General features: G+C 52.5%; 1 protein-coding gene across 2 annotated transcripts in view; it reads left to right on the forward strand.

Annotated features, from left to right (window-relative positions):
• Positions 1-4,110: 4,110 nt before the first annotated feature.
• The window catches only part of TET3 (tet methylcytosine dioxygenase 3), a 107,013-nt gene continuing 95,139 nt past the window's right edge, over positions 4,111-15,984 (forward strand). The window contains exons 1-2 of one of the 2 annotated variants that reach the window (XM_081483807.1): positions 4,111-4,356; positions 5,154-5,862. In XM_081483807.1, coding sequence (XP_081339933.1) covers positions 5,560-5,862 — 303 coding nt within the window. In that variant the 5' untranslated portion in view covers positions 4,111-4,356; positions 5,154-5,559. Of the gene's footprint in view, positions 4,357-4,655; positions 5,863-15,984 lie in introns of those variants that run through there. The other variant, XM_081483806.1, reaches the window with a different exon arrangement.

Genomic DNA, 15,984 nt, shown 5'->3' on the forward strand with positions numbered 1-15,984 from the left:
TTAAAACCAAGCTGAAGTGTGGACATTGGAGTGTATTTACATTTCTGCAAAAGGTCCCATAATACAAAGCTAATTCTTCAAATAGGACAAATTGCTTATTACCTAAAAGGGAAGGAGTGGTGTCAAATGCCTCAGCGGAGGTCAGTCACATTCAATCATTTGCTGGTTGGGCAAACACCCAGCAGTGGCGCTTCCACGCAGTGACTTCCGGAAGAACCGCGCGCGCACATCCAATTATACCTCTTGTGCCCTTTGCTCAGTGCTGAATTAAGTTCAGTTCATCAATGGAAGCCCTACTTATTCCCCAGCCCCACCTCCATCCCCCTCCAGCGAAACGCCCCCTGCCAATTATGTAGTGCCAGCAGTCCTTTAGTCTTTTCCCTCTCCAGACTCTATTTCCCTTTCTAGCCCTCCGGCCAACGGCGCAACCAGGTCCTGACCTCACCGGAGCGATTGCCTAAAAGGCTCAGCCCCGGCCCCTGGGGGTGGGGCCTGCCAAGCCGGTTTATAAATGGAGCCTCCTTGGGTCCGCCTTCTCTAAGCGCCTCCGGCGTGATCTCGGCCGGCGCCTAGGTGCTGAAGTAGCTTCTGGTCCGCTTCTCAAAGTTGAGGGTGCAACACCTGAAGGGCTTGTTAAAACAGAGCGCTGCGCCCCACCCCCAGAGTTTCTGCCTGAGTAGGTTTAGGGTGGAGTCCAAGAGCTTGCATTTCTAACAAGTCCACAGGTGTTGGTGACGCTGCGCATCCGGGACCGCACTTAGCTTCTAGGCTGCCTGGAGACGGAGAGGCTCGCTGGCCACCGATCCCAGCTGCTCTACTGCCCTGAGCGCTGGTCTAGTAGGAATAAGCCGGCAGCATAGGAGGCTGCAGCCCTGGGAAGGCAGGGCCTAAGGAATTTGGATTTTATCTTAGGGGCCCCTGAAGGGTTCCTGCAGGTAGGAAAGCAAGCGGGAATAAACCTCGGAAGCCTGTGGGTGTTCGGTGTTACTAGGATATTTCATTCATCAGGTTCTCCTGACCTCTTTTCTGCATTGAACACATATTGGTTGAGTGTCTAGGTTTAGGGTTACAACGGTGAAAAGACAGGGTCCCAACCCTCCAAGGGCTCATAGTAACTAGGAGGGAAATGTGCAAACGATTACAATACAGGTAAGATAACTGTTTCTAGGGAGGCAGCGTCAAACTTCTGGCGAGGGAGAGTGGGTGGGACTCAGAGTCTGAGCCCGAAGCCGTTTCATGGAAGAACTGGCATTTATGCAGAGACTTGCAGAATGAATGGGAATTTGGCAGGCAGGAGAAACTGGGAAGGGGTTAAAGTGGGAAGGGTTAGGCAGATGGCATGAGTGACAAGACTGCTGAAATACAAGGTTCCAGAGGCAGAGTGAGAGCTTGTCTGGTGGGCGGGCTGGTTTCCCTCCTACCTCTCTGGCCGCTCCTCTGTCTCCTTTCTTTGCTGGCTTCTTGTCAGCTGCTGTCCCTCACGAGCTGGTGTTCAGGGCTCTGGCCTGGCTGCCTTTTCCTCTCACTCTCCATGTCCACTCCTCCAAACGAGAGGCCTCGTGAGCTGCTCCCTGTTGGGGCCCACATGTGTTTCCAGCCCAACCTAGCCTGCTCAGCTCCATGCAGATGTCCCCAGTGCCTCCTGTACTTTATCTTGGTGAATGGGGTCCTCATCCACCTTGTCACCTAAGCCAGAGGATTTTGTGAAATGCCTCTTCCATATATGACTGGTGAAGAGTTAACTGACACAGTGAATTGCTGGTGCCATTCACCAAGATAGAAAACAAGAGGAAAGATGCTGGGCTCAAATTCTGTCTACAATTCACTAGCTGAGTGACCTTGAGCAAATTAATCTAGTTCCTTACCTGTAAAGTGGGTTTCAAGATAGGACCTACCTCACAAAGTTGTTACACAGATTAAACAATAATTGTTATTTATTAAGCACTATGTTAAGTATTTTATATGGATTCCTTCAGAGTTGATGAGTCCAAGGTCACTCTGCTACTACCTGGCAGAGCCAGGTCTGGAACCCACAGTTCCCTGCCTCCTAAGCCACCTTCTTCATTGTCACACTATCTGGAGATGGTCTATCAAATAGGGAAATACTTACAATATAATGTTAAGTAAAAAGTGGACAACAGATTGCATAACCAGTGTGAGTGCAGCCATCTTTTAAAAAAAGGAAATACTTTAAAGACAGAAAACACTAGAAGGAAATATAGCAGTTAAATGTTGTACTGAGGTTATTTTTGTCTTCTAGTTTTCTATTTCCTGTGTTTTCTTTAAAATATATAATTTTTACTAAAAACATTTAAAACATTAAACATTCATTACATTAAAAACAATTACAAGTCCACACACTGTTCTCATGTTTGACTGAAAATTACACTCCACTGGTATCTCTTCTCAGTTCTAGTCTTAACTTCCCTGAACAGAAATTCTTTCCTATCCCAAAGGCCAGAGTAGGAAGTAGGTATTGCAGCCATGTTCCCCACCCTCCCCACAGCTGACAACCTGGCCACTCGAGGAGGCTGTCAAAATCAGGTCTGTGGGGAGGGAAGTTCCAGACAGAAAGCGGGCTTCTCCTACCGCCTAGGGCTTTCTGGACAGCGCTGCTTGAGATCAGTTACTTTCTTCTTCTCAATAAGCGGCCGAATGCTCTTTTTCCAGTTCTGGCTGAGTTGTCAGCTTCAGCCCAGTGGTGACGCCTGCCAGGTACCTGGCTCGGGGAACACCGCCCAAACTGGTCAGGCCAGTCCTCCCGTGGATGTTTCTGCCAGGACTTGCCTGTGTGTGTGTGTGTGTGTGTGTGTGTGTGTGTGTGTGTGTGTGTGTGTGTGTGTGTGTGTGTGTGTGTGTGTGTGTGTGTGTGTGTGTGTGTGTGTGTGTGTGTGTGTGTGTGTGTGTGTGTGTGTGTGTGTGTGTGTGTGTGTGTGTGTGTGTGTGTGTGTGTGTGTGTGTGTGTGTGTGTGTGTGTGTGTGTGTGTGTGTGTGTGTGTGTGTGTGTGTGTGTGTTAGTTAGAGACCCACCCTTCTCCCCAGCAACCCAGGTAGGTGGAAGGTAGCTTCGGGGACCAGCCTGGCAGTGAGGCCAGATGGGTGGGGCTGAATTAATCTAACCTGGAATTTCAACTTGGCCTGCACAACAGGTGAGAGGAAAAAAGCAGCATAGAGAACGGGCAGTTCGGCAACTTAGAAATATTCTTATGCCTGGCCCCATGCCCCCTGGGCCGGAAAACAGCCCGGGGTGACTTTTCAAAGTCTTTGCGATGGGTTATAGGGCTCGACCCCTCGGAGGCTGTCCGAGTCCCTCCTGAACGCTGTCCTCCTCGGTTACCCTCCGCGACGCGCCCGTTCCCCCTCTTCTGAGAGGCAGGGCGGGGGTATCGGATTAGTCTTTGTTTTCGACGCGAAAGAGCCGAGAGCGGCGCAGGGGAGGCTCCCGATGGCAGGGCCCCGGGGTCCGCCTGGGTAGGGCGCTGGGCTGAGATCCCGGCGAAGGTTCCTGCCGGCTGGCCCTTGGCCTCTGCTCGCGGGGTATCCCCTCCTTGCCCGCTAGGCAGACTCGGTACGCAAACGCGCGATGTCCCCCATTGTCCTGCCTCGGAATGAGCAAGCGGCGGCCAGGAGAGGGGGGTCAGTGGGGCCCGGAGCTCAGGACTCCCAGGGGCACCGGGGCCATCCCAGGCCGCTCGGCCCGCAGGGAGTGGCAGGAAGTGGGGACACCGAGGCCGGCTCGGCCGAGGGCCTAGGCTGGGAGGTCCGCGTGCCCCACCCCGCGCCGCCCGCCGCGCCCGCTCGGCTGCAGAAGCGCCGGAGGGCGGGGGCGGCCAACCCGACGAGGGCGGCCGGGTCCCGGGAGGACCGACTGCGGGGGAGGGGAGGCACTGCAGGTGCAAAGGCGCGGCGTCCGGGCCGGGCCCTACCCCCATCCGCTTGAGGACCGCCCGCGCCGTCCCCTCCCCCTCCACGGAACTACCCCTCGCGCAGCCCCGAGCCCGGCGGAGGGGGCGGCGGCGGGGCCGGCGGGGCTCGGCGGGGCCGCACGTGCGCGCCCTCCCGGGCGGGGGAGTCCCCGGGCGAGCACGTGCCGCGGCGCGCGGGGGGCGGGGAGTCCCGCGGACGCCTTCATTGCTGCTGCTGCTGCCGCCGCGGCCGCCGCTGCCTCTTCCTTCCTCCTGCGCCGTCCCCTCATCGGCCCGGGCGGGGGGCTCCGTGCGCCGAGCTCGGTCGGGCCAGGCGCTCCAGGAGGCGGGCGCCCCAGGCGGCGGCGGCGGCGGCCGCGACGGTGGTGGCGGCGGCGCGGGCCGGGAAACTTTGCCCCTTTGTGCGCTCCTCCCCGGAGGCGGCGGGCAGGTCGGTGCAGTAGGTGCCTTTCCGGCTCCGGGGTGGGGGAGGGGAGGTCTGGGGGGGGCGCAGGGGAGGAGACGGTCCGGGGGGGGGGCCCGCTACTTTGTTGCGGGAGACGAGACGGGGGTACTGGGGGTCACAGTGTAGTGGAGCCGGGCGGGGGCGGCGGGGCGGGGCGGGGGCTGCGGAGCCGCCGAAGCCGAGCGGCCGAGGCCCCAGAACAAAGGAGCCCGAGCGGCTGCGCGCGCGCGGCCGGGCCTGAGCCGGAGCGCGCCCCCCTCCCCGCGCCCCCTCGTTGGTGCGGGCCGCCCTCCAGGGTCCGGCCCGCTGGCGGGGCGGCCGGCGCGGGCTACCGCTGGCGCGCCCCGCTCCAGGCCGCCTTAGTGCCCGGGGCGCCCGGGCAGCCCCGCCGAGTGAAGCTCTCGGCAAACTTTATTTTGAAAGCTGTGCTCCCTTGGGGGAGGCCCAGCGACCTCCAGTGAGGGGCGTGTGGGAATTTTGGCAAAACTCTCCCAAGCCCGTCGGGGTGGGGAAAAGGACAACTTTCTTAGACATCTCACCTTGACCGCCCCCTTAAATTCGCTGTCCAGGTTTCCTTAACACCCCGTCAGGCCCTCGTCCTGCTCCACCAGGGAGCGGGTGCTAGTGTGCCCTGCCAGAGGTTCTGGACAGAATTTCATGAGAGCAAGCCCGTTCTCTTCCCCCAACTTCTCTTTTCCCAGAAGCAGGAAGAGGTAACAGGAAGAGTGAAAGTTGTCCCCCAGCCCCGAGTGATGCGCTTCCCCTTTCTGTCTCTTTTCCAGGCTGCGCGCTGCCTTCTCCATCATTCTGACCCGGGAAAGGAAAAGCCAGAGGAGAACCTCCTCACCCTACCCTGCCCCCGTCACACACCCACCTGCTCACCTCATGCCTGGGTCCAGGGTGGGTGAGGGTGAAGAGCCCACCCAGCCAAGATGATCCCTTCTCTTGGGACTGCCGCTGATGTCCTCCCCCAGATCCCGGGCCCTGGCAGGTGGGAGAGTGGCCCCCAGCTGAGTCCTGTCAGACTGCTGCAGAGGAGGTGAAGAGGGGTTGAGAAGAGGTGCCCGTCCCGCTTCGCTCTGTAGATTTTGACTGCTTTAGGAAGAAGGACTTGTTGGTGGCCTTTGCAGGCAGGAAGCTGGACTGTGGCTCTGCCCCAGCACCTATGCCCCCACCTCTGGCAACGTCATGAGTCAGTTTCAGGTGCCCCTGGCAGTCCAGCCGGACCTGCCAGGCCTTTATGACTTCCCTCAGGGCCAGGTGATGGTAGCGGGCTACCAGGGGCCTGGGCTTCCAGTGGCCGGGAGTGAACCCCAACTTCGAGGGGGTGGAGATGGGCGGAAGAAGCGGAAACGGTGTGGTACTTGTGAGCCCTGCCGGCGGCTGGAAAACTGTGGGGCTTGCACCAGCTGTACCAACCGCCGCACACACCAAATCTGCAAACTGCGCAAGTGTGAGGTGCTGAAGAAAAAAGTGGGGCTTCTCAAGGAGGTAAGCTGGGTCTTGCTTGACAGCCCTGTTCCTTCCTTGAGGGTGCTGCATTCACAAGAGTCTTGTTGAAGACCGTTAAGCCCATTCTCCCGTTTTGATCCTCCTGGTCCAACTTTGAGTGGGGCTGTGAATAGGAGCTTAGCTGTCTTCGGAAGCTGGTTCGGGCTAGTTTGCCGCGCTTACAATTGGTGGGAGGGTAACCAGGTTGCACAGGGCTTTGAGCTAGCACTCTCATCCCTGATGTTTGCATTTGACTTGGGACAATGGTATCCAGCTTTATCTTTAGAAGTTTTTTGTCTGCTTGAAGCCTCAGATATATTTCAAGGTCACGCTAATGCTTGGGTGATACGGGAGTGATGGTGTCTGGTAAGGGTTGGAGGCTGATGGGTTTGGAAGGAAAAATTTGGAGTGACAGGATGGTCTTATGCTGCCCTGATGGAATGGGATGTTTCTTTCCCTAAATCTTTTTTTGGGTGCCATCCTTTTGGGGATGGTACCTAAAAATGTTTGGGAATTTAATGAGAAACCCATGGTTTGAGTTCCCCTGCTAGACAGTACTTCTTGAGGTCAAGGACTTTTTATGCCTTGTGTTCTTAGGACTTGGCTTAGTTCCTTGGTGTGTAGGAAGCCCTCAGATGCTAATTGAATGAATGAATGAATGAATGATGTGTGTTTGAGACACTGTCAACCCCGGGAAAGAGCACTCCCTTAATTGGGAGTTGGGAGGGCAAGAGAGGGGAGGAGGAGTTGGAATGAGAACAGAGAGGGGAGAGAAGAGACAGTGGCACTGCACTGGCCGTCTTTCCTTTGCATTCTGGTGGTGGGTTGCCGGCCGTGAGGCTGGTGGCAGCCGTAACAGCGGAGAGTTGGCAGAAGTAGGGACGAGTGAAGTGAAGCAGCTTGGGAGGAGCGGTGGAGCGGCCGAGGTCGCTCCAGGCAGCGGGACTGGCGCTGGACAGAGACCGGGGCCTGCGCTGTCTGTGGGGCTTCCCTGCTTTGCCACTGATTTGTCCAAGGGCTCAGACGACTCAGGTCCCCTCTCTGAGCCTGTCTTCTCCCTGGGGATGTGGAGGGGCTGTGCTTCTTGGCCTTTGAAGCCCTTTCCAGCTGGGCTGGAAACCGCTGTGCTTCTGGGAGCCAGGGCACCTGTGGCTTCGATGGGCTGGCGCCTTGCACTTGGGATTTCCCTGACCGCTGAGTTCAGAGCTGTGCCGCCAGTTTGGTGGGGCCGTGGTCTTGTGGCTAGGAAGAAAAAATCCAAGTGTTTTGGTCAGGAAAGTGGCCGTTGCTGGGATGTTTCTGCCCCTTCTCTCCTTCTCATGTCTGCTCCCTGTGGAAGCTGCATATCACGGTCCAGGGACGGCAGATTGGTGCCCTGTTTCCCCAGTCTAAGGTTAAAGCAGACATCTGGATCACATCTGTAGCTCCCCACCCCAGCCTGGGAGTCTGCGTGCAGCCCCTTTATGTTGCTGCTGTTTACGGGGGAGTTGGTATCCTGCTGGCCCAGTGCCCTGTGGGTCATTTCTGAAAGGAGGGTGGGACCAAGGGTAGGCTTCACTCCTGGGCACGAGAGCTCTTGTTTCGGTATAAGGAGGACATGCCCCGTCTACTTTTTAAGGCTTGGTTCCTTTGCTTGCTTCCTTCTAGGGTTTATCTCCTTCTTTTCTGCCTTCCTCTCACTCCATTCCTGTCAAACCCTGGGGGATGAGCTTTCTGGGCTGGATGTTCCTAGAACGCGTGGCTCTTGTGAACCGTGTTTAAGTTCTTCTTTTGGCAACAAGGAGGTGTACCTGAGTGAAAGGGGCTGGGAGTGTAGCCAGGGGCCTGTCATCCTTATGTGTAAGCTGCTGCCCTGGGTTGCCAGTGGTCGTGGTTAAGAGAGGAGGAATCTAACTTGGCTGAGGCTTAGAGTCAAGCCCCTGGATGTCTACATCCCTGTGGACCTTGCCATGGCCAGCTGCCTCTCAAGGTCCCCAGGATTGGGGAAAACGCAGCTGGTGTCCTGTGGCTCCCCCCAGACAGAGGGTCCGCATTCTGATCTGTGGACCAGTGCTGCCCCATGACAAGTTCTCTGGGTTTCTGCAGAAACCATGGAAAGGGGACAATGGAGTGAGCTTTGTCTTAAAGCTAACTTTGTTTGACTTAAAGAGCAGAACTTTGTTTTAGGGATAGGTACTTTCTACTTTTTGATGTTTGAAAATATACTTTCTTTTATGGAATGGAAGTGTTGATAGAAAGTAGATCTTTTTTTTTTTTTAAGAGTCTTTACTTGGCAAAATACAGAATAGTAACTAGTGTCTCTCACCATAATTTTTTTTAATTGGTCTGTGAAGGCTAAAAGCGTGGGAACCACTGTCCAGGCAACACTGCATTTGACAAATGTATCACTGGCAGAGCTGACAGGCCCTCTAGGCTGTTCCTGAGTGAGAGCCCAGGGAACCAGCCCAGCATTTACAGCCCCTAGGGGACTGCTGGGACCTTCACCACCAGGTCCGAGCAGCCATGTGAAAGAGGGGACATGTCCCAGGATTTGGGAGGTTGGGAAAGGAGGAAACCTATCCCTTGGAAACAGAACTTTAGATCTTAGCCCCTGCTCTTCAGGTGGGACAAGACAGAGCATCCCAGGAGCCTCCTGGGGATCAGGCCCTCTCCTTGCACCCACACTTCTCGGTGTCTCTTCTTCTGGGCATACTTTCTTCATGTCCATCCTGTCTCCACCTCCTCCAGCTTCCTTTGGGACTTCCTCAGAGCTGTCTGCTGACAGCTGCTTTGTGTCATCCTGTAAGAGGGGGAACATTATCTTGATTTTCTTGTCTCCTTCCCTGCTCCTCACTTTTTTACCCACTGTGGGTAGGTGGTGCTACAGAGCCCCTCTAGTCAGAGGCATTCCATATTTTAATACTAGAGGCAACTCCCAGGCCTGTGCCTGCCCACCACAGAGGTAAGTGACTACTTACTCCTCTGGGCCCTAAAGAGAGGTAACACACCTGAAGGAGTTCATTTCTGCAGCTGTGGTCTTCCTTCCTAGTTCCAGGAAGGATTTAGATCCTAGGCTGATGTCGGAGGCTGTTTGACTTCCACATGCTTTTTACCTGACTGGTGGCTTGTAGCACAGTGAAGATGGCTGATTAGAAAAGTAGGATTTGGTGAGTGTGGAGATGCAGGGCCCAAAATAAGTGCTGTGCTGCTTATTCTCTTGAGCATTGTTTTTTTTTTTTTCTCCCTTCACATGTCAGATGGGGTAACTGTTCTTTGTGAGGGTTAATTGAGATAAAATACACAGAATGTCTAATACATGGTAGGTAATCAGTGCATGGTGACAAAACACTCCTAGAACATCTAGAAGAGAACTAATCTTATTCATAAAAATTATATATGTTAATTTCTGAGCTGTAATTGTTTATTAAATGTTTATTTCAAGACATCCCGGCTTACTCGTAGAACTATTGGGGCCAGACAAGAGGAGGGAGGAGTTTGCTAGCCTCTTTCCTGGGGGAGGAGGCTGGATATCCAGGAGCAAGGAGCCGGCGTGGCCCACGGCCTGACTGAAAAGTTGCCCATGGGTGAGGAAAGTGAACGTTTGATAAAGAGAGTAGGAGAAAAACTCCTTGTGAAAAAACCTTCCTGGAAGTATGTACACATAAGGTTGGAAGCATGATTGAGAATACTGTGGGTGAGAAATATATATGGTGTGTCTAGCCCTCAGCCAAGTGGATTTCGTGGCTGAAACAAAGGTCTATGCCCGTGTTGAGAAAAGATACTTCGGAATTTGGGATCTCTCAACAATATCGGAACACCTGACCAATTCTTGCCTCACCTGCTAGTGGTTCTGTCTTCCTGAAGATGGAGGCTGTGTGTGGGGTGGGGGTGGGGGTGGGGGATGCTATCGGGAGGGTAGCAGTTCCCACCAGCAAAGGGAGAATTGATTGGTAAAGTAGAAGTGATGAGACTCTTTAGAAATAGGGAGCCCATCTCAGCATTTGTGAATCCAAGGAGAAGCCTGGGCAAGGAGAGATGTTGACCATAGACTTCAGAAAATTGTTTTTCAGATGTAAACAGTTTTAAACCCCATGGCCACAGACTCTAAAAGGGAAGTTAGCTGGAGGGATAGGGTTGCTTTTTAAAAAGAAAGTGCTGACTCAACAGTCCTAAATGGGGCCCTAAGGAGGAAGGTGGGGGGGCTAAGAGCTGAACCATCTGTGTGGCTGCTTGGGCAGCTGTCTAGTGAGTGTAGATGGTGAAAGATCATGCTTTTTACATGGAAATGGGGTGCGAGTCAAGGGTAGTCTGACCCTTTAAGAAGAATATTAGAGAGTCCAGTGGCCAGAATGTGCTGAGGTGGTGGGAGATGCTCAAGACAATAAAAGTCTTGTGTATGTTCCCAATAAGAACATAGAAGGAAAGGGTGGTCTTACAACTTTGGAGCAGAACTGGTGACAGAGAGAAGCCACTAGGTCCCTGTTGTGTCAGGGAGTATAAACTGGGAAAAGTATAAACCATGGCATGTGTGGTTAGAGAGGGAGAGCCAGCTACCCTACCTGAATCTGAGTCATCAGCTCCCTACCACACACCTTCAGGTATGCCCATGGAATGGCATTGTTGTGGAATTAGATGATGATTGGGAGAGAGCCAGAAGACCAGAGACAGGTAGAAAGTTCAATTTTTCAGAGATGTTCTGGAAATTGTAAACCAGTGTCAGTTTTTGACCATCCTAGAGCAGATTTCTAAATTAGTTATTTTTTTATTTGTGGCTGTGCTGGGTCTTTGTTGCTGCATGTGGGCTCTTCTCTAGTTGTGGTGGGCGGGGGCTACTCTCCAGGGGCTACTCTCCAGTCGCGATGCACGGGCTTCTGATTGCAGTGGCTTTTTTGTGCAGCACGGGCTCTAGGGCACATGGGCTCAGTAGTTGTGTCGCATGAGCTTAGTTGTTCTGTGGCATATGGAATCTTCCCAGATCAGGGATCAAACCCCTGTCCCCTGCATTGGCAGGCAGACTCTTAACCACTGTACCACCAGGGAATTCCTAGAGCAGATTTTTTAAAAGGTGGTTCATGAGATTTAGAAAGACAAATGGTGGGCTTGGGGATCCCTGTGGTTCTCTACAAAGCAACTCAAGTCAAACCAGTGGACCTGGATTTCTGCAAATAAATGATAGGGCTTCCTTCCAGCTTTATAGATCAGAGGGCCAATTTTTTATTTAGAGTCATTCTGAAGAGGACACAGGTATAACTACCCTATTCAGAATTTTTATTAACCAGTGTGGATTAGGGATTCCCTGTTGGGATCACCTGGATCCCACTCCCAGGGATTCTGTCAGTAGTTTGATTGTTCTGGGGAGGATTCTGATTGGGCTGGCGCTCCCCAGGTATATCTAATGTGTAGTTAGAGTGGAACTCCTCTGAGAGCTGATTTGATGGGCACTCACTTGGACTGCAAATCGCTCACCTGAATCTTTGGGGACCTGAATGGATTTCAACCGTATTTCCACCTTGCTAATCAGTGGACTGGCAGAATCAGCATCACCTGGGAGCTTGTTAGAAATGCAGAATCTCAGACCTTACATCAGACTTACTGAATGAGAACCTGCACTTTAACCACATTCCCAGGTGATTTGTATGTCCCTGAGAGTTTGAGGAGCCAGTCTGTGACACTTCCGTGAGTGGAGAAGGAGGTGAGGCATGGAAAAGGGGACAGAAATAAGTCTTGATGAACACAGGTAAAGTACTCCCCTTGCCAACAGGAGTAAGGAGGGTGACCCAACCTATTTTTACCCTGTAGGCCAGGGAGACAAGAACATCTTGAGATTTACTCCATGTTTATTCTTGTTTTTTCTGGAGTCCATTTCAGTCTAGTCTTATGAGTTATCAATACCCCCTTTAAGAACTTGTGTGTGTGTGTCTGTGTGTATGAGTGTGTATATGTGTGTGTTCTGAGAACAGTTGGGAAAGGGCTCTCAGAAGATGTTTGCTGCTCAGCAGCCTGGCTTGGGACATGGGAGCCCCAAGAGGGAGTAGTAGCTGGTGGTAGTTGTGAATAGCAGGAGCACATCCATAGAACTCTGGGTTTCATGGAAGGGCCTGGAGGGTTAGGAGCAGAAGAGATGTGTGCCCTTTCCCTCGGGTGTAGGTAGGAGCAGGTATGATCAGTGGGTAGGTGTGTGGTTGTGGCAGTAGTAGTGGTGATGTGATATTGAAGTTGAATGGTAAAACATGGGTAAAGGAGATTGGGGCAGTCTGGAACAGTGGGACTCAGCAAAACTCAATGGAATTTAATTGGAGTAAATCCAAAGTCCTGCACGTATTTTTAAAAAAGAAAGAAATGTACAAGTAAGGATCCCTGGCTTCCCAGCAGGTAGGAAGAGCTGAAACTCTAAAAGGTGTGTTGAAAGCCTGTCTCTATGAGCTCTGTCAAAGTGGTCACATGCAAGACAACTGAAAAAGATGGTTGTTCCGCTTGGAAATGAGTAAGTAGGGGAACTCAGGCTAAGATGAGTCCTGTGTGGAAGAGGGGGTTAGTTCCTTCGTGTTGGGGAATGTGCAGAACTTTTATTAGAGCATAGCAATTATAAGCAGGTGGACTGAGTGCATGTTTGAAAAAAAAGAGCTGTCTGACACTTATAGCTGTTCCGAGACTGAAGAACCAGTCTTGTGCCTGCATGGGTCTTTGTAGAGGCCAGGATGTTACGAAGAAGTCCTCTATCAGGTGGGGGCTTCCTCATGTGGTGGTCTCTTGCTCAAACTATGTTAAGTGTAGCATATTCCTTAGACAACTACATTGCAGATAAAACATTGTTCTTAGGCCATGAAGTTTTTGGTTGATCTCTAGACCTAATCTCGGAGCTGGGTGGGAATATGGTCTGTGAATTTTCTGAAAATTTCAGCTGAGTGTGTGAATGTGCAGGGGTGTTTTTTCTCAGGGGAAAGGGTTCATAGTTTTCAGCAAATTCTCAGGAGTATTTATGACATCCCAAATTTAAAAAGTATGCTCTACCTGAGCTGTCTGATATGGATGCCATTAGTCATGTGTGGCTACAAAAATTAAATTTAATTAACATGAAATTCAGTAGCTCAGTCACACTGGCTGCCTTTCAAGTGGCTTGTGTGTTAGATATGTGTGTGTGTGTGTGTGTGTGTGTGTGTGTATTTTTTTTTTTTTTTATCTGTGTGGGTAATTCTACTGGACATGTAGTTTTCCTCCATGGTCTCTAAACCCTCACTGAAGCCTGTTTCTGGGTTGGGCAAGTAGCTGTCCTGGTTGGCTATTCTTGGGAGGATTTTTGGGGTTAGGGTCCTTGTTCCCCTCCCTAAAGTAAGTGGTGAGAGGGATAAGGAAGTTGGGTTAGGGTCCCTGGACCCAGGGACAGTGCTTTCTTGGGTTCTAACCCAAAGCAAAGCTTATTGCTTCTCATTGAAGGCTTGAGCCATGTTTAAATTATCTGCTGTGAGGAAAACAATAGGAATGAGGGGTGGCTCCCTATTCAAAGACACTTTCTGAAACTCCCTGGGGGGAAGTGACTCTCCCACCCTCACCCGTGCCCAGCAGCCCTGGTGAACCTTGTCTGAGTGTCCTCTGGCATGGACCCCACCCTGAGTCAGCAGTTACCTCTCTGCCTTGGGCCTCTCATTCTGGAGGAGGCAGTGTGGTGACTGGGTGAGTTGAAAGACCACATGGCGGGGGGCGGGGGGCGGGTCTCAGGAGTTGTCACTGATTCCCCTCCCCCATCCCTTCTTTACAGCTCCCTTGTGGATTGAGGGCAGCATGCTCAGGAGGACAGAAGGTGTTGGAAAGGAATAGGACTCCTTTATCTACCTTGAGCCCTGCTGCACTTTGACTGGGAGAGTCCTTTAGGGTGGCTTTAGGCATCAGCCTGAGTGGGTCTCTGCAGGGCCCAGCCTGCTGGCACACCTGGGGTGGACACACCCCACTGTGGCCTTGTCTCCAGTCATTTGCCTAAGAAATCTGATAACCTGAGTTTTTATTGGTCACTGAGGGAGGGGAGAGGAAAAGTCGCGCTCAGTGTGGGGTAACTGGCCAGGCCTCCAGTGACCACTGGGGAGTTGCTCGCTTCCTTCAGGGTGCACAAGCTCTGTTCCTGAACTGCTGGTTCTGACCTGTATGCATTCCAACTCCATTGTGCCCACCTGCCCACAGCCAGCCAGGGCGTCCATGGACAGAATGGTGCACCTCCCACTACTGGTACAGAGCAATTCTTGATGGTCCAAATGAAAAGGAAGTTGCATTAGGTAGACTCATTTGGGACCGTTTGTCAGAATGCATGTGCCCCCTAGTCCCCAACCCCATTTAATTACTGCCAGAGGAATCCTCAGGAAGGGGTGTGGAGATGCTGGGTCAAAAATAAGTGACAATGTACCAGACTAGAGTCTGTTCCCTTCTGAGTCTTTCTTGTGGGAAGGACACTGAGTGGCTCTCTCTGGTCTCATTTTGGTTTTTTTTTATTATTTTTATCTTATTTTATGTTTTTGGATGTGCTGCGTGGCATGTGGGATCTTAGTTCCCAGACCAGGGGTGGAACCTGCACCCCTTTCATAGGAAGCGCAGAGTCTTAACTACTGGACTGCCAGGGGAGTCCCAGTCTTCTGATTGACTGCTCTGCTCTTTAAGGGTAAGCTCTGGGTGCCCTGGTTCCCTGGTTGATGCTGGGAATGATCCTGGAGCCCTAGAGGAGATAGAGAATGGCATCTTCTCATGGTGAGGCTGGGTCCAGTCTGGACGGTTGACAGTGCGGGATGGGGTGGGGCGCTGAGAGCCATTGAGAGCAGAAGAGCTGGTGCTAGAAGGATGTGGAGGAGAGGTACCTTCCTGGAATGTTTCCTCAGTCCCTGGACCTCCTGTGTCCCCTGTGCCGGGGGAGGGCAGGTCCTCTCTAGTGTCACTTCAGTTTCTGGAGGCAGGATGTCACCTGGTTTGACTGGTAGACCTGCAAGTTGCCTTCCCAGCCTTCTTCTGCACATCTCGCTTGGGACTGGCTGTGTGTGAGGCGCTGCGCTGAGCCCGAGTTGGCGGTAAAGGGGAGGCAGCATTTACTCTGTCCTTAATGAGCTCACAGTCTGGGCAGGGAGACAAGCGTGGCAACAAATAATTACAGAGCAGTCTGGTAGGGCTACAAGGGAGGGATGCCTTGAGGGCAGAGACCAGTCTTAGTCACAGTTAGGCCAAGAGAGCCCATCATGGAAGGAAAGGGACCTGATTTGAGAGTTTCAGCAGAGTGATATGTGAAGGATGAGGTGGGGCTTCCAGGAGAAGGGAAGCATCTCCCCTGAAGCTGAGTTGTGCAGAGATGCTACTCAAATGCTCGAGACTGGTGGCAGGGGTGTGAAAGGACATAGACAGACCACAGGGCACCAGCTGAGGGTGTTCATGGATCTTCAAGGTGGAAGGTAAGACGCTTTGTGTTAATTACTCTTAGAAGGCTTCCCCTGGGGCTGTCCCCAGGTTTCTAAACCACTCAGTATTCCTGTGTCACCTTCTCAATAACCAGTTAAGTTTCTGTTATTCCAATTATTTGCTTGGATCCTGGGACATTTGATGGTCCAAAACTGTTGAATATGGAGTGGGGTGACCCTGACGAAGTTCACAGAATATAAGATCTTCTTACAAGCATTTAGCACAGCATGGCGGGTGGGGGGGTGGGGTCGTGGGCAGAGCCACAACTGCTGCCTCTCAGCCTGGGGGGTCTGGGTGCGTTCTGTTTGTTGGCATGGAAGTGTGCAGGTAGAGTTGCTGGCTGGCTGTGTTTTCCCTCTGACATCACTGGGTGCCCGAGTTCAGTCTGGCTCTCCTGCATCTCCAAGGAGGAGCACCTTTTCTTCCCTTGCTGCTGTTCTTCCACCTCTTCGGCTTTCTCCTCCCCGCTATTGCCGTTAACACAGACTTCCGCTGCCAAAGCTAATTGTGAGGCCTGATCAGTGAATGAAGGCAAAGGCAGTTCCCATGACAACCGCAAAGAGTTTCAAATATAGGGGATGATGTGTGTGTGATGGGCTGCAATTACTTGGGTGGAAATTGATGCGTGGACACCAGTGACTTCAAACATAGGCTCTGAAGGTGGAGGGGGTGTTGGGTTTCTTTGGCAGGATCCTTTGTGCGGTGGAGAGGGAAGGG

Source organism: Giraffa tippelskirchi, chromosome 4 (genome assembly GCF_054371585.1).
Source record: "Giraffa tippelskirchi isolate mGirTip1 chromosome 4, T2T-mGirTip1v1.2.pri, whole genome shotgun sequence".
Classification (NCBI taxonomy): domain Eukaryota; kingdom Metazoa; phylum Chordata; class Mammalia; order Artiodactyla; family Giraffidae; genus Giraffa; species Giraffa tippelskirchi.